Here is a 24,349-nt window from a genome sequence, read left to right on the forward strand (position 1 = left end):
CTTGGATCAAGCTGCTGGGCAAGGAGGCTTCTGGCTTTGATAAACAAGCCGCAAGAAAAGACTCAGTACAGCATCTGAATGCCTGACCATATCCAGTAGCTTGAACTGGTTTTCACCAGAAGTGCAGCCAAGTGTTCATTTAGTTCATTTTGTTAGGGAATGGCAGTGACTCATTACCACAGGAGAGATTTAGAGTGAAAATATGTTAGAATTATAACAGGATGTTTGAGATTTTTTTTCATTTTCAGGATGTGCTTTAGTCTAGACCTACCTTTTGCCTCACATCTTAGATGTAGGATCTCAAAATGGACTGCCCAGGGAAGTGGTGGAGTCACCGTCCCTGGAGGTGTTTAAAGAAAGATTGGATGTGGCACTAAGTGACATGGTGGTGTTAGGTCATAGGCTGGACTTCATGATCTCAGAGGTCTATTCCAGCCTCAATAATTCCATGATTCTGTGAAAAAGGATCTGTGATTTGGCCAAAGCAAGCCAGTAGCAACATCACCATGGATTTGTACCATCATCTTGCTGTATTTTAGACTTTTGGAATGAGGAAAATGGGTAATACTCTAAAAAAAGGAAAAAATTACAGAGCCAAGAGATCTAAGAAAAAGAACTGCCATTACTTATTTACACAGTATGTATTTTGTGGCATACAGATCTAAGACATGGTTTCCATTAGTTTTTGGATTATGGAAATGAACTACCTTGTATTTTCTCTTTAGGCACATAAACTGTGGAACGAAACAATCCTAAATTCAATGTTATATTTCAAGGTAAAACCCATATTATTTGACAGGTGGAATAAAGTGATCATGAATCTCACAGAGTTTGGGTATTTTTCTCTTGAAGGCATGACTCATAGCTTCATTAGGCTATGGCGTCACGTTTAGGACAGATCATTGTTTCTGGTTGTACTTGTAGATAGCCCTATTGTGTGACTTCTTTGATAAAATAAACAACTAAAAAACACTTTTTTTTTAATTATTTTTGTCTTCCTTCATTGTAAAAGTTCTGGTAGTTCTAAATTTACCCATGCACAAAGTACATGTATTTCTCCATCCTTTTTAACTATAATCCATCTCCCTTATCTTGTGCTGCTTTTGTCAGCCTGCTTGCAAACAGCAGCCTCCCCTCACTGGAGTGAAGCACTTACAGCTAACACAGAAGGAAAGACCTGGGCACTTCATAGCAATAAGCTCTGTGCTTTTCAAACAAGGACACAAATGGAAGATGCTCTAAGTTTGGAGACCCATAAAGCAGCTCTAGTGTAGCTTTACCTAGCACTTTTGACCCAAGAAAAGCAGCATAGAACATTCCTCTGGCAGCTTTGGGAACCACCTTCCCTCTCTGCAGCGAGGAAACCCCAGAATTTCATGATACAGACAGGTAAAGCATTTGGGGACACCACTCCCCAGGGAGGCATTCCCTCAGTGCAAAAAACAGATGCAAGTTTTGACTAAAGTGAACAACCCACTTTGTTTGAGCAATGGCTTACTACTTGGTTTCAAGAGTTCCCTGCCACAAGTTGAAAATAGGGAACAAAGCCAGGTGACCTCCCACCCCACTGAATGCTCTCAGCAACTTGCAGGTATGCAACTCAAATTCCTTCTTTGTTTTCCACGGTTCAGCAGAATAGATGAGTTAAAACTGTTGGGGCAGTCATTAATAATTAGCTAAGGAGGGGAAAATTGTAAACTTTTTTGTTATGCTCCACCAACATTTTGTTATTTCTTCACATACTGGTAAATGAATTATTGTTAAGAATCAAAATGGAAATCTTTTTTACATACTACTATCAGGGCATTGATTCACCTACACATCTACTATCTATTTACAAGGGGTTATACAGCAGATCTGAAAGAATGAGCCTTTGTTTGACAAAAAGATGTCTCTTAGCCATTCCCTCGAGCTTTCATTCATTTTAATGGTGCATCCTTCACATGGAAATTCAGCCTTGAAGACGTTAATTATTATTGGCGTTTGCCCTTCATGAGTCCTGCAGTGAACTCTGATGAAATCTGTCACGTACATTATTACAGACTGCAAAGCCTACCACAAGTAGGGTTGCTTTTAGGGTAGGTTTTTTAACCATTCAATGCTCTTAGGGTCCATATCTGATTGACAACGTACCTTTGAACTCCCCTTGCTCTTCCACCTACACAGCTTTATCTTAGCCACTTAAATTTACTCAGACTCAAACAGCCAAAGACTTTGCCTATCACCACAAGTCTCCAAAGGTTCCTTGGTGAATCAGTTTCTATCATGTGTCTTTTCCCTGTGACAGGAGACATGAATGGCTCCATACTTGGATGCAAGGTCTGCCACTGCTGGTCTAAGCAGAACTACAGCAAATACCTCTGGCAGGCTGTTTCCATCCCTTCCTGCTAAGCTTTCTTCATTTACTCCAGACAAGTGCTTTGGCCAGTATCTGTAAAACACTCCAGTACCTCTTTCAGCAAAGACTTTGAAGATATTACTGTCATATTTTCTTTCTCATGTCCTCCCACATCACTTACTGCTTCTTTGTGATTTACTCAGATTTTCTGCTGTCACTGTTTCTGGGGACTTTTAAATGAGGTCCTGTTTGGTTTGGCTCATTTCCCTCCTTTCACTCCACATCCACACAGGCATCACTTATCTGTACCAAGATCTTCACACCTGAAAACTATTTACTGTAACCATCATTCCTGCAATACTGGCTTAACAAAGAAATATGCCCACAGCCTTCTCTGCCTGGTAGCATTTGAAATGTACTCTTTATTTCACCATAAAATTGCCACCCTAACAAAATACCTATTAGCCTTTTGCTGTTGGTTTCATCATACCTTTTAGGATTTCAGGTTTCATTACATTTTTGTCTTCAACATTTTCACTTGATGCAACCCTTGTCTACAGAAGAATTAACAAATATGCCAAGTGCCATGGAGAGATTGTCTAAATTTATAGAAGTGGTCAATCTGGTTCTTGCTTCTCTGTGTGTGGAAACTGCTTTCTGCAAATTTCCGTCCACATATCACTATGAGGTCATGGCTGAGCTCCTGGGCAACAGGAGCAAAACAGGCTAGGTTTGGAAATAACAATCATCTACACAAAGTGGCATGAATCTGGTTGTCTGCCATAAAACATAATCATATTAGCAATGTAGCTCAACAACATAAGCTCTTCACCTCTACCACCCTAAAGGTACTCCCTCTGCCTGGCAACCACCTCACTTCTCCAATAATATGATTTTTTTTTCTATTTGTATCACTGTATTATGTCCTAGCCATCAAAATTCATCTTCTCCAAGAATTATTCTTCTTTGTTTTTTCTTAATCAGCTGTACAACTTTAGTGTAGCTACATCTTATTGCTCTCAAATCTGACTTTCTATACTTTTCCTTTAGAGAGCATTTTCTAGGATTCTGGCATCAATCTGTAACCACCACTTCTGCTAAGGCAGAGTCAACAACTTCAACCCTCTGTTTGGGAGAAGGGTGACACTTGTTTCTGAGCAAAAAAAGGCCATAAGACACCTGCCACAACATAAACATGGCTGAAGATCTATTAAACCTAAAGCTCAAAACACAACCATTATTTTTACTAGTAAAAAGCTTTATGCAGAGGGTCTGCCTTCAAAATTCCCTTCTCCCACTCACCATTCCTATGTACATCCATAACACTATTGGAAATCTATAAGGAAAGTTAGTTCCTTGCTTCAGTACCACATTGGTCCTGTGGTGTGGAAGAAAGGACAAAGCGTGCCAATGCTGGCAAACTTTAGGTTTTTCCATATGCAATTCTTGAGGTTTTCCAGTGAGCATATGGCCCCTTAGGAAGTTTCAGATTTGGTCTAACAGCACATACAAACTTGCTTATTTTAAACTGGTTTTCAGGCTCTTACACAATTGCCTAGAACTTCAGGGAACTACAAATGTAATGTTGGAAACCACTGTTCATTAACAACTATTACCAGACTCTGCTGTAGATCTCACATATTGTTGATAGATCTGGCAGTTGAACTCAGGTATTGCTAAATTACATCAAACCAAAAAAGAAAAAAAAACCAAAACAATATAAACTTGAGGGATTAAAAGGATAATTTACACCTGGTCCTGTGATCCCATACACAGAGAGCACAGTGGGAAAAGAACAAAGGAGCAAATTTCTAAATACAACAGGGACAACACAAATTAAGCTTCCTGCTCACTACAGTAGTACTAACCTATAGTCAAATAACCTCCTATGCTTCATCATAAGCACTACATGAGCAGGAAAAGCATGGCATGTTGAAACAACATGTTTCCAAAGGGAATATCCTCATTTGCCAACCAGGACTTCACACTGATTGTAACAAATCAGCATTAGTGCCCTGCGTCCTCTCAGCCAACATAAAGCACATGCTGAATCTATTTTACAATTGTTCACTTACTTTACACACTGAAGTTGCATGCAGAATTCTCCAATAAAATTAACATGGATTACATTCTTGTTCTTCATCTCAACATCATTCAGTGTCATCTATTTTACATAACTTAGGAGACATTTCAGGTTTCCTACTAACCAAACAAACCAAAAACAAAACATGGCACTCCACGTAACTGCAAAACATGCTGATACAGAAAAATGTTTTCATCATGAGGCCCTCACCCAGTATCCTGGAAGTATTTACCAGTTTAAACTACTATTTTTACAGCCTCCTGGGCCTCCTGTCAGAGAGTGCTGAAGTCCAGACATCAAAACAAATGCTGCTCTGATGATTCAAACCCAATCTCTTTCCTGTCTGCAACGAAACATGCAAGGAAGCATTTCACACTTAAATGATTGGCTTACAGATGAGTCCTGAATTTAAGTTTGCACTAATCATACTACAACCACAGCTAAACTCAGCAGCACAATATATAAGCTGCAAGAGCTGCAGATAAATTGGTGGGTCAAGAAGTACTCAGCATGGACCAGAATGACTCAGTGGGTGATTCCAACCTGGTGGTCTGTGAATCTGTGAATCTTTAAGATTCATGTAGCTTGATGAGCAAACAAGGATGCCTGGGGAAGCAGGACTGGTTGTCACTCCACAAGGGCAGATTTGGTATTAAGTAAATAATTTATATGATTGCTATTTGGTTGCAGGTCTAAAGAACTCGTTAGCATTTTGTAAATATGTTACATATTAAATTCTCTGATTTCTCAGATGGGCCACATTCTAGTCTCAGTATCTCAGTCACAGTCTGAAAAGTGTAATCAAGCCAGGCTAATGACAGTGAACAGGGAAATGGAAGGCAGACCTAGAACTGAGCTGCCAAGCACTCTCAACTTTCCCTTGGAGAACTGGCAATTTCTGATGCTGTAGGTTGACCAGCTTGTAATGATCCTAAAAAGCCATGCTATAATAAAAAAAAGATTCTTGTAGTTCAATGGCAAAACCATGAGAAAATTTAAATCTTTTAAGTTTTTAAGCTTTCAAGTTTTTTCTTCTCTCATTTTGCTGATTTTTTCAAACACAAAGTAGATATGAAAGCAAGGAACAATTAAATTGTTCATTGAAGACAGTGATTAAAGGTGCTGGAGAGAAATGGTGCAATCACTTTGGCCAAGTAGGACAGCTTTGCAAGACGGAGAGGATGCCAATCCCAAGCAAGCCTACAACTCATTACCATGGGCTCTGAAAAATAGGAAGTCAACAATTTCTCTACTTCATTGGGAGCCACTTGAGGAACACTAATTCCTCATCTCAATTGGGTAAAACCAGAAAGGACTCTCAGGTTCAAATTCCTTAAGCAGTCCAACTCGCATGGAGGTTGTCAGAAGGCACAGAGCCTGTAAATCTAATGAGGTGAGAGGAAGAAAGATGTTTCCAAAACCTGTTCTATGTAAGTCGCTCAGGTTTGTTTACATATTCAGACAAAACTAATAACTGAATTTGGAAATGTTCTACAGGGACTTCAAAGCTGCCTTTGATAATGCAACTTTTTGCTCTTCAAGTAAGTTTCATCCACATCTACTCCTGTGACAAAACCACTGGTGGGTGGCTGAGCAATAGCTGACTTCTACGTAAAGCAAGGCCAGAGAGACTGAAGAAAATTCAAATAAGGGTTCAGGGGGAAAGGACAAAGAACAGAAAAGCAATATATGCTTTGAAAACAGTCTGGTTTGCAACAGGAGAAAAGAATTAACAGAAGATTCAGAATAGAATAGGTCACTAAGAACGAAAAGTTGAATAAAGACAGAAAATGGTCACTTAAAATAATTTTTAATGGAAGCTCTCCCGACATTAACGTAGGAAGTTGAATGGGAATGATGCAGTGTTTTACATAGAAAAACAGTCAAGTGATTAAATAAAACAAAAGACCAAAGGCAAAGGGTCTGACTCACTGTGGAGTTACGCCTGATCCAGAATGTTTAATTAAGACTCTGGGGCTAGTTCAAAGCCACCAGAGAGTTTTAAAGAAAATCCTCTAAGTAATCCTAGAACTACCAAAAATGATTATGTTAGGGGCAATATGGAGGTGCTGAAAGCCTACACTGAGCTTGGAATAAAAAAAAAAAATTAGAAAAATAAATACAAGAAAGTCCTTTTCATTTGATTGGTATAAACATAACAAAGCATTCCCTGGAAGCCTCTGCTTGAGAACAGAACCTAAAGCAGCTCAGATTGACACAGATCCTCTTGGCTTTCAGCACTCTCTGTGCCTGAGGGAGATGTAAAGGTGACCTAGAACCAGCACAGTTTCAGCACTAAGTCCACATCCAAAGATTCAGTTCTTCATGAAAAATCAGAAATCTTAAATTTATGTAATTATATCATCTCATCCTTGCTGAGAGAGCTTCCAAAACGCAGGAGCGGTGATAAAATTTGGATCACTAATGAAGCAAAAACACTTTCTGAGCTCTTTGGCTCCTGCCAGCAAAGACACATCCTTTATTGCCAAATGTTTCATTTTTGCAGTTTCTAAACAGACGTGCCTCTTCACCATACCAATCTTTAACTGGCTTTGTTACAGTTCACTCAAGACTGACTTACTGGAAAGGGGAAATAGAAGGAAGAAACTTATTAAAAGCAGGCTGTAAATCTGTTTCTTGTTGAAAATCATCAGCTCTGACGGGAGCCAGGGTAGGGTCACATTGACAGCTCACTGAGAGGTACATCTGGCTGCAACTGTGCACAGTGTGAGCAACTCTGACCTAATTGCCTGTTCACACCTGCACCTCCCCAGCAGCTCACCACACCATATTGATCTACCGAAGCATTAAACTTGCTACTTGGGATGCATGCATGCACCTCCTGAGCCCCCTCTGCTGCCCCACCACCACCCAAATCCAAATATATTTTTGTGTTGAACTGCCTCATCCAACGGGCAAGCATCAGAACTATCATGGAGCAGGAGCAAACAGGACCAGGGCAAAGCCAGCTGGATGCAGGTAAGACACAGTAGACGATACACAGGAAACTAACATAGGAAACACAGGAAGAGTTCAAGGAAATGAGCAACACTCACTCACTCTTCACAAGCACACTTAACTGTTTCACTCTGAATTCTTTACACAGCATTTCCCTGCACCCTCCACTTGCAACCTCCTGACAGTGCCATCCTGATCTTCCTCACCTCCCAGCTGTCACAATGTACACCCACACCTGTAGAACATCACACAGGTGAGGAAAGGCAAGAGGATAAATGGTTTTACCCATACCAAGAAGAGAAAACTCCATCTCCCCTCCAGCTCTACCAATGACTTGGTTTTGAAAGTTGTGTCTGTCAGGGTGATTTAAAGGTGCAGTTTACAGTTACAGCCATGTCTATAAGCATGTTTCTAAACCCCATTCTCAGCACTGGCTTTTCCTCACTGTATTAGCTATAAGCACATTAACTCTACGCATTGATGCAGAGGCAGCTAGAAGTGACTACATCCTCTCAAAGCTACCATCCTCTCAAGGCTAACAAATCCTGCCCAGTCTCCCTCCCTGAGAGAGGGCAGCACGTTCTTATTCACAAATGCTACAACTTCAAACAGGCAAAGCTGTTGCCTTCAAATACTCCTCTTTTAAGCCCACAGCAATGTTTCTCTTCTGCTAGAGATCTCCGTGCCACTTGCACTTTTTAATTCTTATTGAGATCTCTTCTTATAATGCTTGCAAATACACAGACAGCTTCACCTTCATCTTCAATGAGTCCTTTAAGCTTCAAAGACTGGAGATTTACAGTACAATGGTGTATGTTGCTCTTAAAGCTACAGTATGTAATGAAAGCCCACTTTAAAACAAGGCCCTTCGGTCTGACCCTCAAGCTTGAAATCAAGTGACATTTAGACTTTGATCCTCAATCCCAACTCATGAATCAGCTTTGGAACTGGATCTAAAATGATCAAGGACCCACCTCTGAATCAGTTTCAAACATGACCCGAATCATCAGTCTCGCATCAAGATCTGCTCTGAGGAGATTAACACTGTATAAATTGACATAAATTTAAATTCTCTTTCCTGAGACATAACATCTTATAGCAACATCACTTGACATACTTTCCACTTAAACTCTAGTTAAAAGTTTAGTTTCACTAGAACTCCAAGCTCAAGACTAAGCTCTTTGATGCCATAAAATCTATCTCCTTCAGACTAACAGAAATCAGGAGATTTTTTTGGTACTACATTAATACAAAACAAGAAGCATTTGCTTTTCATGTCAGTGATGTATCTGTTTTCTCTTCTGGCCTTCCTTCAACACAAAGAGGTCTGGCAACCCCAGCTGACTGTATCTTACTTCCAGCATTGCAATAGTAACTGGCAAAGCCAACCAGCATGACGCCTGTGCTATTGCTGATCTACAGCAATGCTGGAAAGATCAATAAAAATATTAAACAAATCTCACATGTCAGTCAGTCTGGCTAGAAAATTCCTAAGAAACTCTCCTATGGCTAACAGGTCTTTCTGGGTAACTGATGAAGGAATTACTTACGTTTCCCAGTTTTGTGCACAGGTGGAAATGTCTCCCTTAAGATACTGCCCCTACATAACATATTTCACTAGAAAGAAAAGCAGTCAAGCACAAGACAGAAATTACAGCCAAGAATAACCAGTAGTAAAACACAAACACTAACAATATTAATCAATAATGCATCATAAAAAGGCAATCTTCAGCAGCAGAAAGTGACATACTAAATTGCTCATAAGACGAGGCTAATAAATTCCTGTCATAATGGAATTGAGTGACACATAATTGGAGATTAGGGGAACTTGTCCTTACTACTGAAGATAAGCTGCTCTTGCTTGTAGCTGTTACCTCCCAATTCAATTTGAAGTATTTGTTAGCACTGATAACCCAACCCTTAGGTGATGACTGGCAAAGTAAAAAGCACCCAACTGACAGGCAACACTGCAAAAGAATACATTTGCAAATTAACTAGGATACATGGCAAAAGGGTAAAAATATAAATTAATAACTACAATTTTATTTCTCTATTTATTATTCCAATGCAAACCATGGAATCTGTTGCTGTTTTTGTTAACACTTCTTGGCTGAATCCACATATGTTTCTTCTGCTCAGTCCCTTGGAATTACAATCCCCTCCCTCTAAAAAACCTCTGAACAGCCAAGAGTCAGGAAGTCCCAGTATGCATCAGCTCCCTTTCTCCATACTTGCAAAAATGCTTCTCTTGCCTTAACATGAAGCTGCAGGCAATGGGACAGCACGCACATCATACCACAGGTTCCAGTGGTGTTCTTTAATGAAAGCATTTATTGTAATAATATTAAGTTCAGCAACCTCTTTTTAATTTTTAATTATACTTAAATTCTGACTTGAAAAGCTACCTGGTGACACTAATTTCTTCTCAGTATTAACATCCACTGATGCAAGTATTTGAAATTCCAACACTTTAAAAGCATGATTGAAAAATCCAGTTAGGCACGTGCTTTGATCAGGTTTTGCCTGCTTCACCCCCAGTTCAGCTTGAGAAGGATACCAACATTAACCATAAACGATGTCCCAGAATGGAGTAGCATATTGGCATAGTTCACATGCCAGCACCACCAAAGCCAGCAAACCAGGAAAGAGGACAACAGGTGCGTGGAAGCAGGCACACTGACAGAGATGCTTTGAGTCCACATTTCTTACAGTGACATTTCAGCTTAATGCCCTAAAAAGCAGGATATGTGCCTATCCTAGGAAGGCCAGCTGACCAACTTGCCTAGCACGTGGTGTTGGTATAAGGCAATAACAGAAGATCATGCTACTTTTCCCAAAGCCGGCACTACTGTATTTTGTTTGCCTCTGTGGCCAGACATACTGTATCAAAGCTGCTTGACAAAGCTGCTGCAACTGTCCTTGTGTGAATGTCACTCTAGCACAGCTTCTTGTTTGGGTTTTTTTAACTCTCCTGCCTTTTGGGCTCATGCATATGTATTATGTATCAATTGTACAGTGATTCTGAAGGACTTAAGGACAGGGTTGGGGGACGCAGGGGTTTGAATATGATGGTATTTCTGGCAGATTGTTCATGTTGTCTGAGGCAAATGTGTGAGTTCTGTGTGTGAGTTAAGTGTCAGCATATATAAAATCAAGCATGGATGCATGGTTTCAAATCAATGAAAGAAGCAGAACGTTTCCCCTTTGCATTAAGAACAAAATCAAGTTAAGGAATTTTGTACTTGTGTAGACCTGGCGTGTCCAGGATAATGATGAAGAGATGTCTGTGGCGGGTCATTTAGATTCAGCAGCCACCTACTGCATTACAGGGTAATGTTTCAAAGCACGTCTGTGTTTTGTTGGATGTTCCTGTTCCCTGTGGAGCCCATTCCTGTGAGATCTTTGTGGATGGGACAGATATTTGTCCTTACAGTTACAATTCAAACTGTAGAGTTCGGTTAATTCTTCATTATTTGTGTTTCAATAGCCAGGTTACAGATAGCATCCTTTTGTTGGGGGCAGAATGCTTGCATGTGACAAAGTGGTGTTTCTGGCACAAGCCTCACACTTTAGAAGATGAAACCACCAGAGACTACAGTGAACCAGTGACAGAATTTACGTCCTAATTATCTCTGGCTCATGCCTCCAGACAAGAGGGATTTTCTTGGATTCCAATTTTGTGAATGTAATCAGCACAGGGTGCAGTGTGTTCCCCTTTCATGTAATTGTTTGGCACCTGAAAGTAAGATTTCATGAATAAATCAAAATTCTACCGCATATACGCTTGGACTCTGTGGCTTCCTTGCATAATGCTGTTATCCCCCATTTTTCATTTAATGCCAGATCAATCAATGTGGTTTGTGGACTTGCCCTCTCCACATGCTCCTTAATAGGGAGTTAGCTGCTGGGGAAATTGTCTGGAGTAGATCCTCTGAAGTCATAGATTTTCATATGAACAGCCTGTTAGAATTCAACTCCCTCCCTGCTGTCCTCCTGGGTTATCACACAAGCTTTAGCACCACTATAAAGTACCTAATGAAAGTGTACTTGTGTGATGGTCTGAAACTGTCTTTTTAATCCATGGAAATGTCAACTTGGAAGAACACAAATATGTGTACAGAAGGTGGTGTACATCCTGCACTCTGCCCTTTCTGTGATGCCTTCTTTCACCCCCGAGAGCTGGTGGGAAGCTCCTTGCACAGGACACAGGAATCGAGGACGTGTCCATGGGAGATGGCTTGTTTTACTTGTTCCATTTGATGAACTCAAGAAGGGTTGAAAACCTCACGCCAGCTTGTGCTGGCAAGTCTCAGAGAGCCAGAATGGATGACAGGACTCTCATTTCTGCGACATGCAAACAGGACTTGCACCACACAACATGGTATAAATAGGTGCAACACAAGCATTCGTTAATTTGCAGCAAGCAAACTTTGTGCCTGTGTGAGTTGGAGAGGCTTCTCTCAAAGAAATGCATTTCACATTGAAATATCCAATCTAGTTTTATTTTAAGCTAATATCCTCTTTTTTGTTGCTTTTTGCACCTTGCCCGATGTTGGCAATGGAAATAAATACCAGCTTTTCTTTTGCTGCTATTAATTTTACAAATCAGAAATGAGGTCCTAAATAGAGCATTAACATTTAGCTTGTAAGCATCAGAGGGGGATGCTATTTAGAAGAATAACACTACCACTGGAAACTTTGGAGTGTACTGACTGACATTGAGGCTAGATTTGGGCTTCAGGGCTTTTCCTCCTTGGAAATTTGAATCTTGGGATTAAAAAAAGCAGACTGTGAGCACTCACAAAACGCTGACTCAAGAAGGCTGTGCACACAAATGACTGTGGATCTGCACACGCACACACCCACCTTCTCTGTCCCTACCAAATCTGTAGTTGGTGGCCCAGGTAATCCAAATGCATTGATTTCTGAAGTTTCTTCCCCCTAACAAGGCTGCTGTGAGAAATATGAAATTCTTTGTTACAAAAAGAAATCACAGAATTGCCAGAGGTTCCACATTGATTCTTCTGTTATTCTGATGATTGAAACGTACAGGCAGTGTGGCTTCTCATTTCTCTCATTCTTAACTTAAATATGTTTGGAAGCATCCAACTTGAGAGAATTAATAATTTTATGAATTCTTTCTAGGCTGTGGAAGAGCAGGAATTTTTATGGGGGCATATCAGCTAAAACTGTAAGAGTGCCTCTTCAAGGTAGCCCTTATCTTGTTTGCACCAGGCTGTAGACACTGAAGGATGACTTTGAATCTGTTATTATCAATCACTCCTACAATGGCTTCACACTCCTATGAAAAAAACTTAAAAGAGGGTGCTGGAGGAAATGGAAAATACAAGCCATCGAATTGAGCAGTATTTCTTACAGCACTGAGATTCCAGAGATCTGGGAGATGGTAACTAAATCCAAAAAAATGCCATGAAGATAGGTGGACCATGCCATGGGAAAACGGGTGTGAAATGTTCACATCCTGTAAATGTTGCCTGCTCTCCATTTTTCAATGCAAAGCAGCCTTGATTTCAAGGATGAGAGGAAAGTGATCCATGTGGGGTTTTGCAGGATCCAATCTCCCTTCTTTTTCTTCTATAGGAGGTGAAAGAGGTGGTCCTTCTCAGCTGTGCTTGGTCTGCAGAGGAACTGCTGCTGCTGCCTTGAATGTCATCTCAGACTAAAAGATGCCATTCTTGGTAATCTTAATAGCAAAAGATTGTGTTCTTTTGTCACTTTGCCAAGGGATGGGAGACGACGTTCTTTTAATTGCAGAGTTCACACATAATAATCCATGAGGAATCAAATGGTTTGTCGGGTTTCAATCCACTCTCAAGCATGTTGTACTGGAAAAAGCAGACAGCTGTGGGTTTTTTTTTCCTAGTTCTTTTTATTTTAGAAGCAAAGGCCTCCTATTAATTTCTAAGATATACCAACAATTCAAGGTATGTTTTGTCAATGGTAGGTTTCAGGACCTTCAGAGCAATACCTTCTGAACTCTGGCAACACATGACATTGTAGCTAGTCATTTCTGTGCTTTTCTGGCTGACAAAGGATTATATAAGGGACTAAAAAAAATCAAAATGGGCAACTCATAGGGATTTTTGGATTAGGGAAGGTAGAGATACAATTACAAAGGTGGCTCTAATTGGATCCTACAGATGATCTCTACTGTAATACCTTGTCTTAAAACAAAGAGCTTTAAAGTAGTTAAAATCGTTTTAAAGACTATTTGCATTATTGTGCTTTAAAGTTGATTGGTATGCCAAGCAGGACAAAAATGTCTGTATTATCTGAAGTGACCTAACATGGAATACACATTCTGCACCCACACTGGTGAGTATCAGGAGATGAATATATCCTAGTAATCTGTATTTTACACCCCATGCTGAAAGTGTGAGTGGAGAATTTATAGCAGCTGAGGGGGAGGGAATTAACACTTTTTAAACACTTGGTGATTAATGAAATGTATCACTTAGGGTCATAAATATAAAACTGGCAAAGCCTGTCTTGATTATGTATTTTGGCCTTGATTAACTTCTAAAATATATTTGAGTTCCCAGATGGGGATAAGCATTTTATCTTTGGAGTTAACTGTATGCATGTATATACTTACAAAGTTGATGGAGCTGCAAATTGAGTGCGACAAATATACCAGAGACTTAGGGTGGCTACTGACATCTGTGCTCCATATCCCAAGCATTGCTGTGTCCCACTCACAGTTCAGTAATTGTTGCAGGATGACTCAGCTGGACATACAAAGCTCCTGCCACTACTGCACCAGCAATCCTGTGGACCATGCCAGCTGATCTGTGCTTCTTCACCTTCCTTCTTCTCCTGAACCACATTTGGTGGTCCTTTGTGACATGCTTAGGGAAGCTCAAAGAGGATGAACATAGCTGCCTGCTAGGCTGTTTGGTTTGGAGGTTTGTTTCAGGCAAGCCATAACATTTTATGACTTTTACTGAAAGGAATACATTGAGGAATGGTTTGAATCTGCTGGTGGACTGATTGTGTGAGGTTTGCACGATTGAATGAAGGAGTCAACAGTTGCTTTCCAGTTGATTTTAGTTAGCACTGGGGTCAGGCCTACTGTGCCAGAACAGAAGCTTTTTGAATTGCACAAAGGGTATACATTGCCTGTGGTGGCAGAAATACCAGATTACAGGTTTGGGTGAAGCTCTGAACTGTTTCTCTCCTGCAAATCCTGGGTCAGCTCCATTGACTTGGTTTTAACAATTCTGGATCAAAGCTACCATAATGAAAAGCAGTATTTGGCCCTCTGTGTCTTCTTACCTAGTAATACACAACAGAATAACAACTTTGCTTTTCTCTTTTCTCACTTGCCCTTCACAGAACACTTCTGCATTGAAGTGAATGGTAGCTCCTTCTCCATAGAGATACATGCTTGAAGTATCGAAGGGGGTTGTGTCTATTTTCATTAGTTTCGGCGGAAATAACATCGACAAGCTGCATGTGACCGTTAGCACGCAGGCCATCAATATGATCAAAGTCTTCTGGTCCTGCTGTAGAGCTTCTCGATCCCACACAGAAAAGGTTATTAATATTTCTGGTGTGACAGCAAAAGTGTTAATTGCATTAGAGAAAGAAGAGAAAGAAAAGAAAAAAACAAACAAACACCCAAACGGGAGCTGCTCACTATTGTGTCATAAAACTCTTTTGAGATTCTAAAGGAGATTCAGTTGGTAACATATGACAGATATTTAAAATCATCTTCAGATCTGACTGTCTTGATTGAGTTTTTGTTGTTGGCTGGTTGGTGGCTTTTTGTTTTGTTGTTGTTGTTTTTTCCCCAGCACACATCAGTGGGTTTGGTGACTCTTTCCCTTTTCTGTTGCCAGTTTCCTGAACGCTTTACTTAAAATCTTCTAGAGAAGAGAAAGGGGAGTTTTTTGTTGAGGATTCCAGGCCAGTTTGCAAAACAAAAATGTACATGGGGCTGTTGTTTCTGAACAATTAGTAATGCACAAAGCCTATACATCAGTATAGGGTCAGTGACTTAGAGCCTCATCTATCTCAAGAATGCTGTAACAAGTTCCTGCGAGAACTCTTTGTGCAGCTAGAAATGCATCTCATTCCATCCAGTGTGGTTGAGCACCAAGGGCAACAGGCCATAATTCTTACATGTCCAAAGTAGCTTGAATTGTTTTCCATTGCAGTCTTTACATAGACTTCTGCCTTTGTTTTAGTTTTCTTTGTACTCTCTAGGCCTTTCAACTTGCTTTTACATTCATTGGGATGTGATGTGACCAAGAGGAATCTATGCCATGCTCCCTTTCCAGCAGTGAGAAGATCTCCTGTCAACAGATTGCACCTCAACTGCTCTTACCTTGCCAGAGTGGTTTATGCCTGGAGTATTTCTGCAGCACTGTGGGAGCCTGGAAAACACTGCTAAATGTCAAGCAGTTGTGTTGTGTGGTAAGGCTGTGCTTTTCTTCTATCTGCTATGGTTGAGAGCTTTCACCAGCAGCAAGTTAGGAGCAGTATTTCAGGAAACCTTTGAGTCTGGGCAGAATTCTTTGGTGATTGTAATAGTTTGCTTTAATTGGAAGGCTTAAAAATGCTCCATGAAGTAGGTCCCTGCTTTCTTTTTCACTCTACACCTAGGGAAACTGAAATATGGACAGGAGGGGTACACGTCCAGGGATGTGGCTAATGGTTTCCCATAAGACTAGTGGTGCATTCAGGAATAGAACTTGAAGATAGGATGATTTTGTGGAGCCTGATGCTTGCATGATTTAAGGACTGCAACCCCCTAGAGGATTGTAAGAAATGGTAGTGCAAACTAGATGTTAGGCACAGCCAAAATCCCAGCACTCAGTTCAAGAGACACCACTGAAGCCTCATCTAAGTGTGCTCTTGGCTTGCGAGGGTGACTGTTGTGGACAGTCTTGTGTGTCCTTTGTAGTGCTTCTGCTGGTAAAAGGCTCCTGCCGCAGATACACAGCACTTCAAGAGCTCCTTCTGAGCTTTCCTGAACAAGGTGTTGCCTACATGGGACCATGAGCTGTCCCTCAGAGCATATGAATTCTGTTGCTAAGCTATATAGACATGCTCTGCTTGGGTTGTACTACAGAGCAGAGACATAAACAGTTCTTGCTTATAACCTTTCACTAAGTTTTGCCTTTGTTTTTAGGTTTCTAAAGTGTAAATCTTCCCTGTGTATGCCCTGACAAACACTGTATGGCCTTTCTCTTCTGGATCAGAAGTTGAAGGCATACTTGAAAAAAAAGAACATCAAAGGCCCTCACTAGCTCTTGAGAAGTAATTCTAGTCAGTGGCTTCTAAGACTTCAGCATTGTGCCCATAGCTTGAAGTCAGGTTGCATAAATAGAGCTTGGAGGCAAGCAGCAAAATATGCACCTTTTCAAGCTGAGTACAGCCAGGTTTGCTGCACAGGAAACCTCTGGTGCTTCCATTGATTGAAAGATGCAGTCATTGACCAGGCACACAGTGCTGCCTAATGGAGAAGATTCACTACAGCTCAGGAAACCAGGTCGCTCCTGACAGCCCTTTCCTGCCCTGTGCCTCGTTTAGCATTTCAGTTAAATTTCAGGCCAATATTCTTCAGCTACCTGCTCCCTTGAACTGTCTAAGCAACAGGCAGCCTTTCCTTTATTGGGAAAAGTTATCTTCTACGTAGTGATCAACACAGAAAAGTGGTTGTCTAGGTGAAAGTGTCATGGCAATGCCATTAAACAAATGTGTATTGAGATGCAACATTACAGTTTGGATGTAGGCAAACTGAGAATGGAGGCCATGCCTGTGCTTAGACATCTCTGTTCTGCAATAGCAAGTCTGTCTTACTCTAGATAGCATTGTGCTGGGACAGCTTTTGCCACTGGAAGTTTTACTGGATTGATGATCAATATAGGAAAAATGCCTGCCTCTTCCCTTTTTGTTTCCTTTTGCCTTCGTATCTGGGTCTAATGGAGGGTTTGCCAGGAAAGATAAATTTACTGGGAGAGAAAACAAAACAAAAACAACAACAAAAAAAGAGAAACATGCAGATAGTAATGCAATAAACCCATACCCTTTCTATGGTCTTCCTGTGTTAGCAAAGCTGATCAAGGCTGATGTGGATGATCTATCCTGTTTTTTTACTCATATATCCATGATTAACATATTTGTAAATTAACATATTGCTTCTCTGTTAAAGTACATTGTCCCTGTACTCTGCTCATTATTTTATTGCAGTTTTACAGTAAAAGTCCCTATCACTTTTCAAAGTTGTGAAGGATTTCCATTCAGAACAGAGTGCAAAGAGCAGAGTTTGTATTCAAGTGGACCATAGCAATTAGCTAGCAAGAAGGAAGGGGCTGGATCCTGCTTTGCTTTTATCTCTGTTTGCCCTTTGCAGCAGAGAGGCATTCTCTACCTTCCTGGCTCTGCTGAAACAGGTATGTGAAGTGCACCACAGACCAGTTCTTGAGGACGAAATTCCGTTGTCTAACATAGTGGCAACACCACACATGTAATAGGGCTGCTCTGAACCTGTCAAGTTCAGTGTAGGTAGGATGAAGCCCCAGCACAGCAGGATAATAAGTTATTGCTGCAAATGATTGCTAGCTACCAAACCTGGTAATTCTGACAGATTTCTTCAAACTCAACTCTAAGCCTGTGCTTGACCACAGTTACCACTTCACTTCTGAGGCCTTGTGCAGCTGAGTCCAGCTGAGAGGGGCCCCTGCCCATGGTGGGGACACCAGAGTAGATGATCTCGAAGGTCTCTTCCAAACTAGGCTATTCTATGATGATTCTGTGATTCTGCATTGCTCTAAAATGGGCTTGAGTGCAGATACAGGCTTCATGGGAACTCAGAGGTATGGATGGAGATAACAGTTACATTTTCATTACTACTACAGGATATATACATCCCCCTCTGCAGCACTGGTGAGCCAAGAACAGATAGGTCATATCTTCCCACTTGTGCTCTTCACTGGGCATTTCTACTCTATTTGTGTTTAGGTGTGGGTTTGTTTGTTTTCTATAGGAAAAACAAAGTTTCCATTCACATTGACTATCTCTGAAAACTTTAGTCAACTCATGACACTTTTGCATCTGTGGATACAGAGTATCAATGCTATGAAAGCCAGGATACCCTTCCCCAACACCCACTCACAGCAGCAAAAACATTGAAAGTTTATAAAAACCTGTATCATAGAAATGGTAACTGTGGAGCAACAAATATTCTGATAACTTGAAATTTAAGACATTACTGTTGACAGTCTGGGTAGTTTTCACTTGAACACACTCAGAAACAGATTTTTATTTCCTACGGTCAGCATGCAGTAGTTGCAAAAAGCTACGCTCATACATGCTGCACTGGAAAAAGTTGCTCTAACAAGCTGAATATTCACCAACCAGAAAGAATTTCAGAAGATAAAAAGGGCAGTTTAACTCTCACCTTAAAGCAGTTCCAGACTGCCAGTACCTTTGAGAAGGGGGACCAGAATAAATTCACTCACACTGATGACAGTCCCATGGAAATGAAAGAAAAGCTTCTAGGGGCACCAACAAAAAGATACAGAACAGCCCCCTCACAGGCACACAGCAGGATTTCTGCCTGCCACTGAGGGATGGATTGCACTGCTTGCAATTAAATGAGGGCCAGATTCTTGTGGCTGTCAAATGAACTCCTTTTCTCTATATCCCAAACAGAATAATTCAAAACTAGTATACGAGGTCCATCAAAGGAATGCCACATACACACTGCTTTGCAGACCTCATTCTCCTTTATAAGCAGAGGAGGAAGCAAGGATCAATTGCAAGATGGAAGATCGCTGCATTGATTTTCAAACAGAATCTTCCATCAAAACCAATGGTAAGGAAAAAAAAAATCTCATGATGTGAGTTGTTCTGACATTTGAAGAAAAGTACACAACAGCCTTCTGTAAGGAAAAGCAGCTATCAGTCATACAGTGCTGCATGTGTAACTGAGAAGATCATGGAGAGGAGGCCAGTCTGAGGATCTAACCTTTCTAGCATACACAGAACAGTAGCTTTCTAGCATCTATAGAACAGTAGCTAAGTCTAAAACAACAGATGAAAAATGGAGCAACTGCATTTTGATTTGCAGTCAAGAAGGAAAAAGAAAAATCAGGTTTAGAACAAGGTTGTTTCATAAACCTGTCTCAGGAAAGATAGAGATAGCATTAATTATTCTACCTTTATGTGGAATTTTTCACCTTAAAGGATCCCAACACACCAACAGTCTGACCCCAGCCTAGCAGACAGCTCCTGACTGCACTTACTGACGCAGTCCCCTGCTCACTGCAGCTGGGATGCCTATAGAAGCAAGCAAACATCTGTAAAAGCATAGACAGGCTAGGGACCAGTGAGCTAACATTTCACAGGAAAGGCATCAGAGAAAACTATGATAGGCTGTTACATAAAATCCCAAAACTGACCCATTGTACACAGACAGAAGGTCCAGGAGCATGGAGCAATAATCAGCTTGCACTGAGTTATTCAGACAGCACATGGTGGGACAGTGACGGGGGGAAAATATTCTGAGCAAAGAGCCAGTAAAAAAAAAGTAAGCTTTCTGTATTGCTATATATCCAGCTACAGCAAACACTGCAGGATGTTTTTCTTTTCAGACAAGGCTAGACAGACAACAGGAAAATACACTGAAGCTCCCACTGCCATTTCCTCCCTCAGGACCAAGCAGTCCCCCAAATGCACAGATCTCCAGTTTTCTCAACAGGGTTCCTAACCACTGGAGAGCTGCACTGTACACCTTTTCCCCTCAACAACTGATCAGGGAACCTTATCTGGGACTGTGAGTTCCCCAGCACACAGACAACCTCTGCCAAAATTCAGACAATGCAATGGTGTATTAAACAGACAGCACGTTTCCCACCAGCTTCCCAACAAAGAACGGGTATGAAGCCAAAAAGAACAAGGATTAAAAGCACCTAATCTCCTTCCAACATGCCGGTATTTGAGATACAGTGCAAGGGGGACACATTATGACATTATTTTGCAAAGATAAGGCTAAGTTCACCTTCCCCACTTCAGGTGTGTTTTTGTTATTAGGGTTTGCTTTCTGTTTGTTTTTTTTAAAGGCTTATGTTAACATGTCATTTTCTTATTTATCCCAAAGAATAATACATCAGCAGAAATTTGTTTTTCTCCTGTTTCTATCAAGAAATCCACCTTCATATCTCCTAAAATGGAAGATACCCATCTAACAGACAAGTCTTCTTGTCTCTGAGAGAGGTTGGTCTTGTCATCTGATGGCTCTATAGCATCTTTCCACTTCTGTGTCACACCTAAAGTTGTTTGGAAAGCTCAGTAGGCAAGTCTCCTGAAACTCACTAAGATAAGTTAGTGGGTGAAGAAACTGTCAGATTTTGACTGAAGAGCTGGCATTTCTTGCAAAGAACTTAACCTTATTTTCCATCTAAAAGGTTTGGGTGGGAATCTTGCAGCTAATTCCAATTACAAAGTGCCTGTCTCAGAGAGCACTGCGAGCTACCAAGAACAGTGACAGGTGGCAAGCCAGGGTACAAGAAACAGCTCCCTCTGGCAGCTATCCTAAGACGCATACTCTAGTGCAGATGGGCTAAAATTTAAAACACTCTCCCAGAGCAAAAGGAATACCAGCCAAGATTTTGAAAGCTCTCCAGCCCCATACCACTTGGCATGCACTCTGCCTAGGGTCAGGCTCCAGTGAATTTAAGCATACATCAAGAAGGTTTACTAACGTGTCTTAAAATACGGATATAACGCCTCAACATGGTCCTCTACTTGATATATATCACATTGGCAGGTCTGCTACCTCCCTCTCTCCTTCAAGAATTCCACATTAATTTATCACTTGCACCACCAAGATGGTAGCACATATGATCACATAACAGACATCTGGTGAAAACAGCTGTTTAAGCCTTACAAACCATACATAAACCAAATGGCCACACTCTAGATGGGTCTAGATTAGAGTCTGATAGGTTTCTAGCAGTTTCCACTACAGCAGAAATACAGCTGTTGTTCCTCCTCCCCCCCAAAAAATAAAAAAAAAAGAAAAAGAAAAAAGGCAGAATTAATTATGATCAAAAAGGTACAATAAGGATGATTGTATTTATTTCCAGATCTACTCCACCCATGCCAACAATCTAAATAGGAGTCAAACAGAAAATGGGTACAGATTATCCTCCTGGGAATCTCACAGCATCACATTCCCTCCTCAGAGTTTATGGTAAATCCTTTGAATTGTACTAAAACCTCAACCTATTTATAGTTTCACAATAGCACAAATCTAAAGCCATAATCTCCAACAGTTAGCTATAGAGGATATTGAAAATTGTTGAAAGGCAATTTTTAGAACATTCAGAAATTCAGAGAATAACATTTAATTTAATCTCTCACCTACTGCATGCTGAGTTTGTGTTCCAGCAGTAAAAATTCATCTGAAACAAGGGAAAATAATAACTCTTGGCCAAATTCTCTGAAGGTGCATGCAAACCATGTCACCTGTGGAATGCAACTAGTGAAAAATACCATACCTTTCATTAAAGTGCTGAAGCTGTGTTACAACCAACAATTCTGAACAGTGCCTTGAAGCTCCAAAATAGCTGCTTCCCCAGGTCACTATAGACTAAGCACCCCTTGTGAAACCAGTAAGCATGGAGCAGACACAGCAGGAAAGAAAAAAAGTATGGAATTTTTCCAAGGAGTTGGCAGGTATTAACACAGATGGGCACCATACAAGAATATATTCATCAACCAAATGATACCAACTTTGGAGGAGCAGGCAGCTGAAGGAAAAATGCCAAATAGGACTTGGCTTCATCACAGAACAGTAGATCTACCAATTTCTAATCCTATCAGCACATTAAGCCTCTAACATTTAACTCAAAAAAAACTTAAAGGAAAAATCATTTTTAACCAACTACAATTTGGAGGTCACAAGCAGGGATGGAACGTACATTACAGCAAACTGTAATTGCTTTCTTTGCTACATCTATGCCCATAGGCACAGCACTGAGAACTGGCAGGAGAGCTGTGCAGGTAGGGATTTTGCGTGCCCAGAAGTAAGGCCACTCTGCCAGTCACAGCTGTTCGTCTGCCAAGAGGTATTGCTCCCTCTTACCAGCCTCACTCTCTGCTCAGCTTTAAGATCCCTCCAAAGGCACTGCAAGTACAATTTCCACCTCATTTCTCAGGCAGGAAGGGGGAAATGTGAGATGGACGGACAGACGGACCAAAAGCTTTTTTTTTTTTTTTTTTTTTTTTTTGCCATGCTGGATAACTTACACAGCCAAGCTACACAAAACAGCCTCACTCCAAACCACGAAGGCACCGTGCACACAGCAGGCACTTACGAAGTTTCCGTGGTCCAGACTCACCTTTGTGTGACTTAACAGCCCACCCTACGAGTGACTTGCATAGGAGCCAGCATCCACCACCCCAGTATCGCGCTGTGCCCAGCGTCTATCGCCCTTGTAAACTGGGACATTAAATTCGCATTATGCAGCCAGGAGACGATCGCGTCCCTGTAGGGCACCCCGCAGTTAGGGTCTGTGCGGGAGCACCACCAAAGAGCTCCTCAGCCGCTCGAATCCCCGGGGGTACAGCAGTACCGGGCAGAAGCGTCCCGGCTGCGGGCGCCCAGCCCCACCGCGCCACGGGCAGGGACAGCGCAGGTCGGGCAGCCGGCCCGCAGCTCCGGCCAACTTGAGAGAGCCGGCGTGAAGTTGCCTGCCGGCAGCGGCGCAAGTGCCCCTGGCGCGCTGCCGTATCCCTGATACCCACCAAAAAAGACAAGCAGCGAAGCCGAGGGCCCGCAGCCCCGGCGGCGGATAGGGGCGACCGAGCCGAGGGTGCCCCTGCCGATGGGGAGGCACCCGCGGGGATCGGGCAGCTCCCGGGCCGCTCTCTGCCGTGGCAAGCTTGACGGCCAGTGCCGCCCCCTGTCCCTGTTCTCCCAAGCGCAAGGTAGTAAAGAATAAAACTGAAAAATAAAACAACTTTCCTCCCTCCGCGGTAAGTTTCCTGCGGGGAGCGAGGCGACCTTCCCGCAGCTGCTCCGGGCGGTGGCCAGGACGGGGCTACCGGCCGGGCTGCGGGGCGCTGCGCCCACAGCTGGACCCCGCGCTTGCTGCAGCGGTGCCGGGAAGCGAAAGCCGGGACCGGCAGCAGCCGACGAGGGCTCCCGGGGCGCCCGCCACCTGCGTCGGCGGGGAACGGGCCAGCGCGGAGCGGGGCGCTGCCCTCCGCGGAGCCGATGCCGATGCGGTGCCGGTGCGGTTGCGGTGCGGCGATGCCGGTGCCCTACCTGGGTGCAACATACTTTGGAAATAGAAGATGACGAGGATGAAGGAGCCCACGGAAGTGACCAGGACCACCCTGCACACCCGGTTCATCCTCATTACTTCCAGCACCGCCGGCTTCATGGCGTTGTCCGGCGGCGCAGAGAGGGGCGGCGGAGCGCGCACGGCTGGCAACGAGAGCCGCTCCGCGCCCGCGGCGCTCCGAGGTGCCGGAGAAGAGCCGCCGCTGCCGCGAGAGGATGCCCGGGCGCCCGCGCCCCGCACCGGGGGGCGCTAATGCCTGCGCTGGGCGTGACCACGCCGCGCGCCAGGCGGAGGGGCGCTCTGCGCTGCGCGGGGGGGAGGCGGGCCAGGCGGGGAGCCGGGGCGGAGCACGCCCCCCCCCTCGCCAAAGGGAGAGATGGTCCCGCCCGGCGGCGGCGGCGGCGGCGGCAGCGGCGGGCGGGGACGCGTCTGGATGCCTCGAGGGGCCGCCGCCGCGGGGCGCGCTCCGCGGAGGGAGGGGCGGAGCGTGCGGGGCGCGTGCGGGCGCCGCAAGGGCCGGAGGGCGTCGCCGGCTCTGAGGGAAGCGGTGGCCAGGGTGGTACCGTCGGGTCTCTTCGGGCTTCTGCTGTCAGTGCGGTCGCGCTGCCTGTGAACTTGACCACCTCTGGATCACTCTTGCCTTCCTCA

The 24,349-nt window shown here is 42.8% G+C and overlaps 1 protein-coding gene across 2 annotated transcripts in view; it reads right to left on the reverse strand.

Moving 5' to 3' along the window:
- CHST11 (carbohydrate sulfotransferase 11) overlaps positions 1 to 23,800 on the reverse strand; it is a 161,423-nt gene extending 137,623 nt beyond the window's left edge. Inside the window, exon 1 of one of the 2 annotated variants that reach the window (XM_054386837.1) lies at positions 23,698 to 23,800. In XM_054386837.1, coding sequence (XP_054242812.1) covers positions 23,698 to 23,800 — 103 coding nt within the window. Of the gene's footprint in view, positions 1 to 23,682 lie in introns of both variants that reach the window. The other variant, XM_054386836.1, reaches the window with a different exon arrangement.
- Between the last annotated feature and the right edge of the window lie 549 nt (positions 23,801 to 24,349).

The sequence above is a fragment of the Indicator indicator genome, chromosome 14 (genome assembly GCF_027791375.1).
Source record: "Indicator indicator isolate 239-I01 chromosome 14, UM_Iind_1.1, whole genome shotgun sequence".
Classification (NCBI taxonomy): Eukaryota; Metazoa; Chordata; class Aves; order Piciformes; family Indicatoridae; genus Indicator; species Indicator indicator.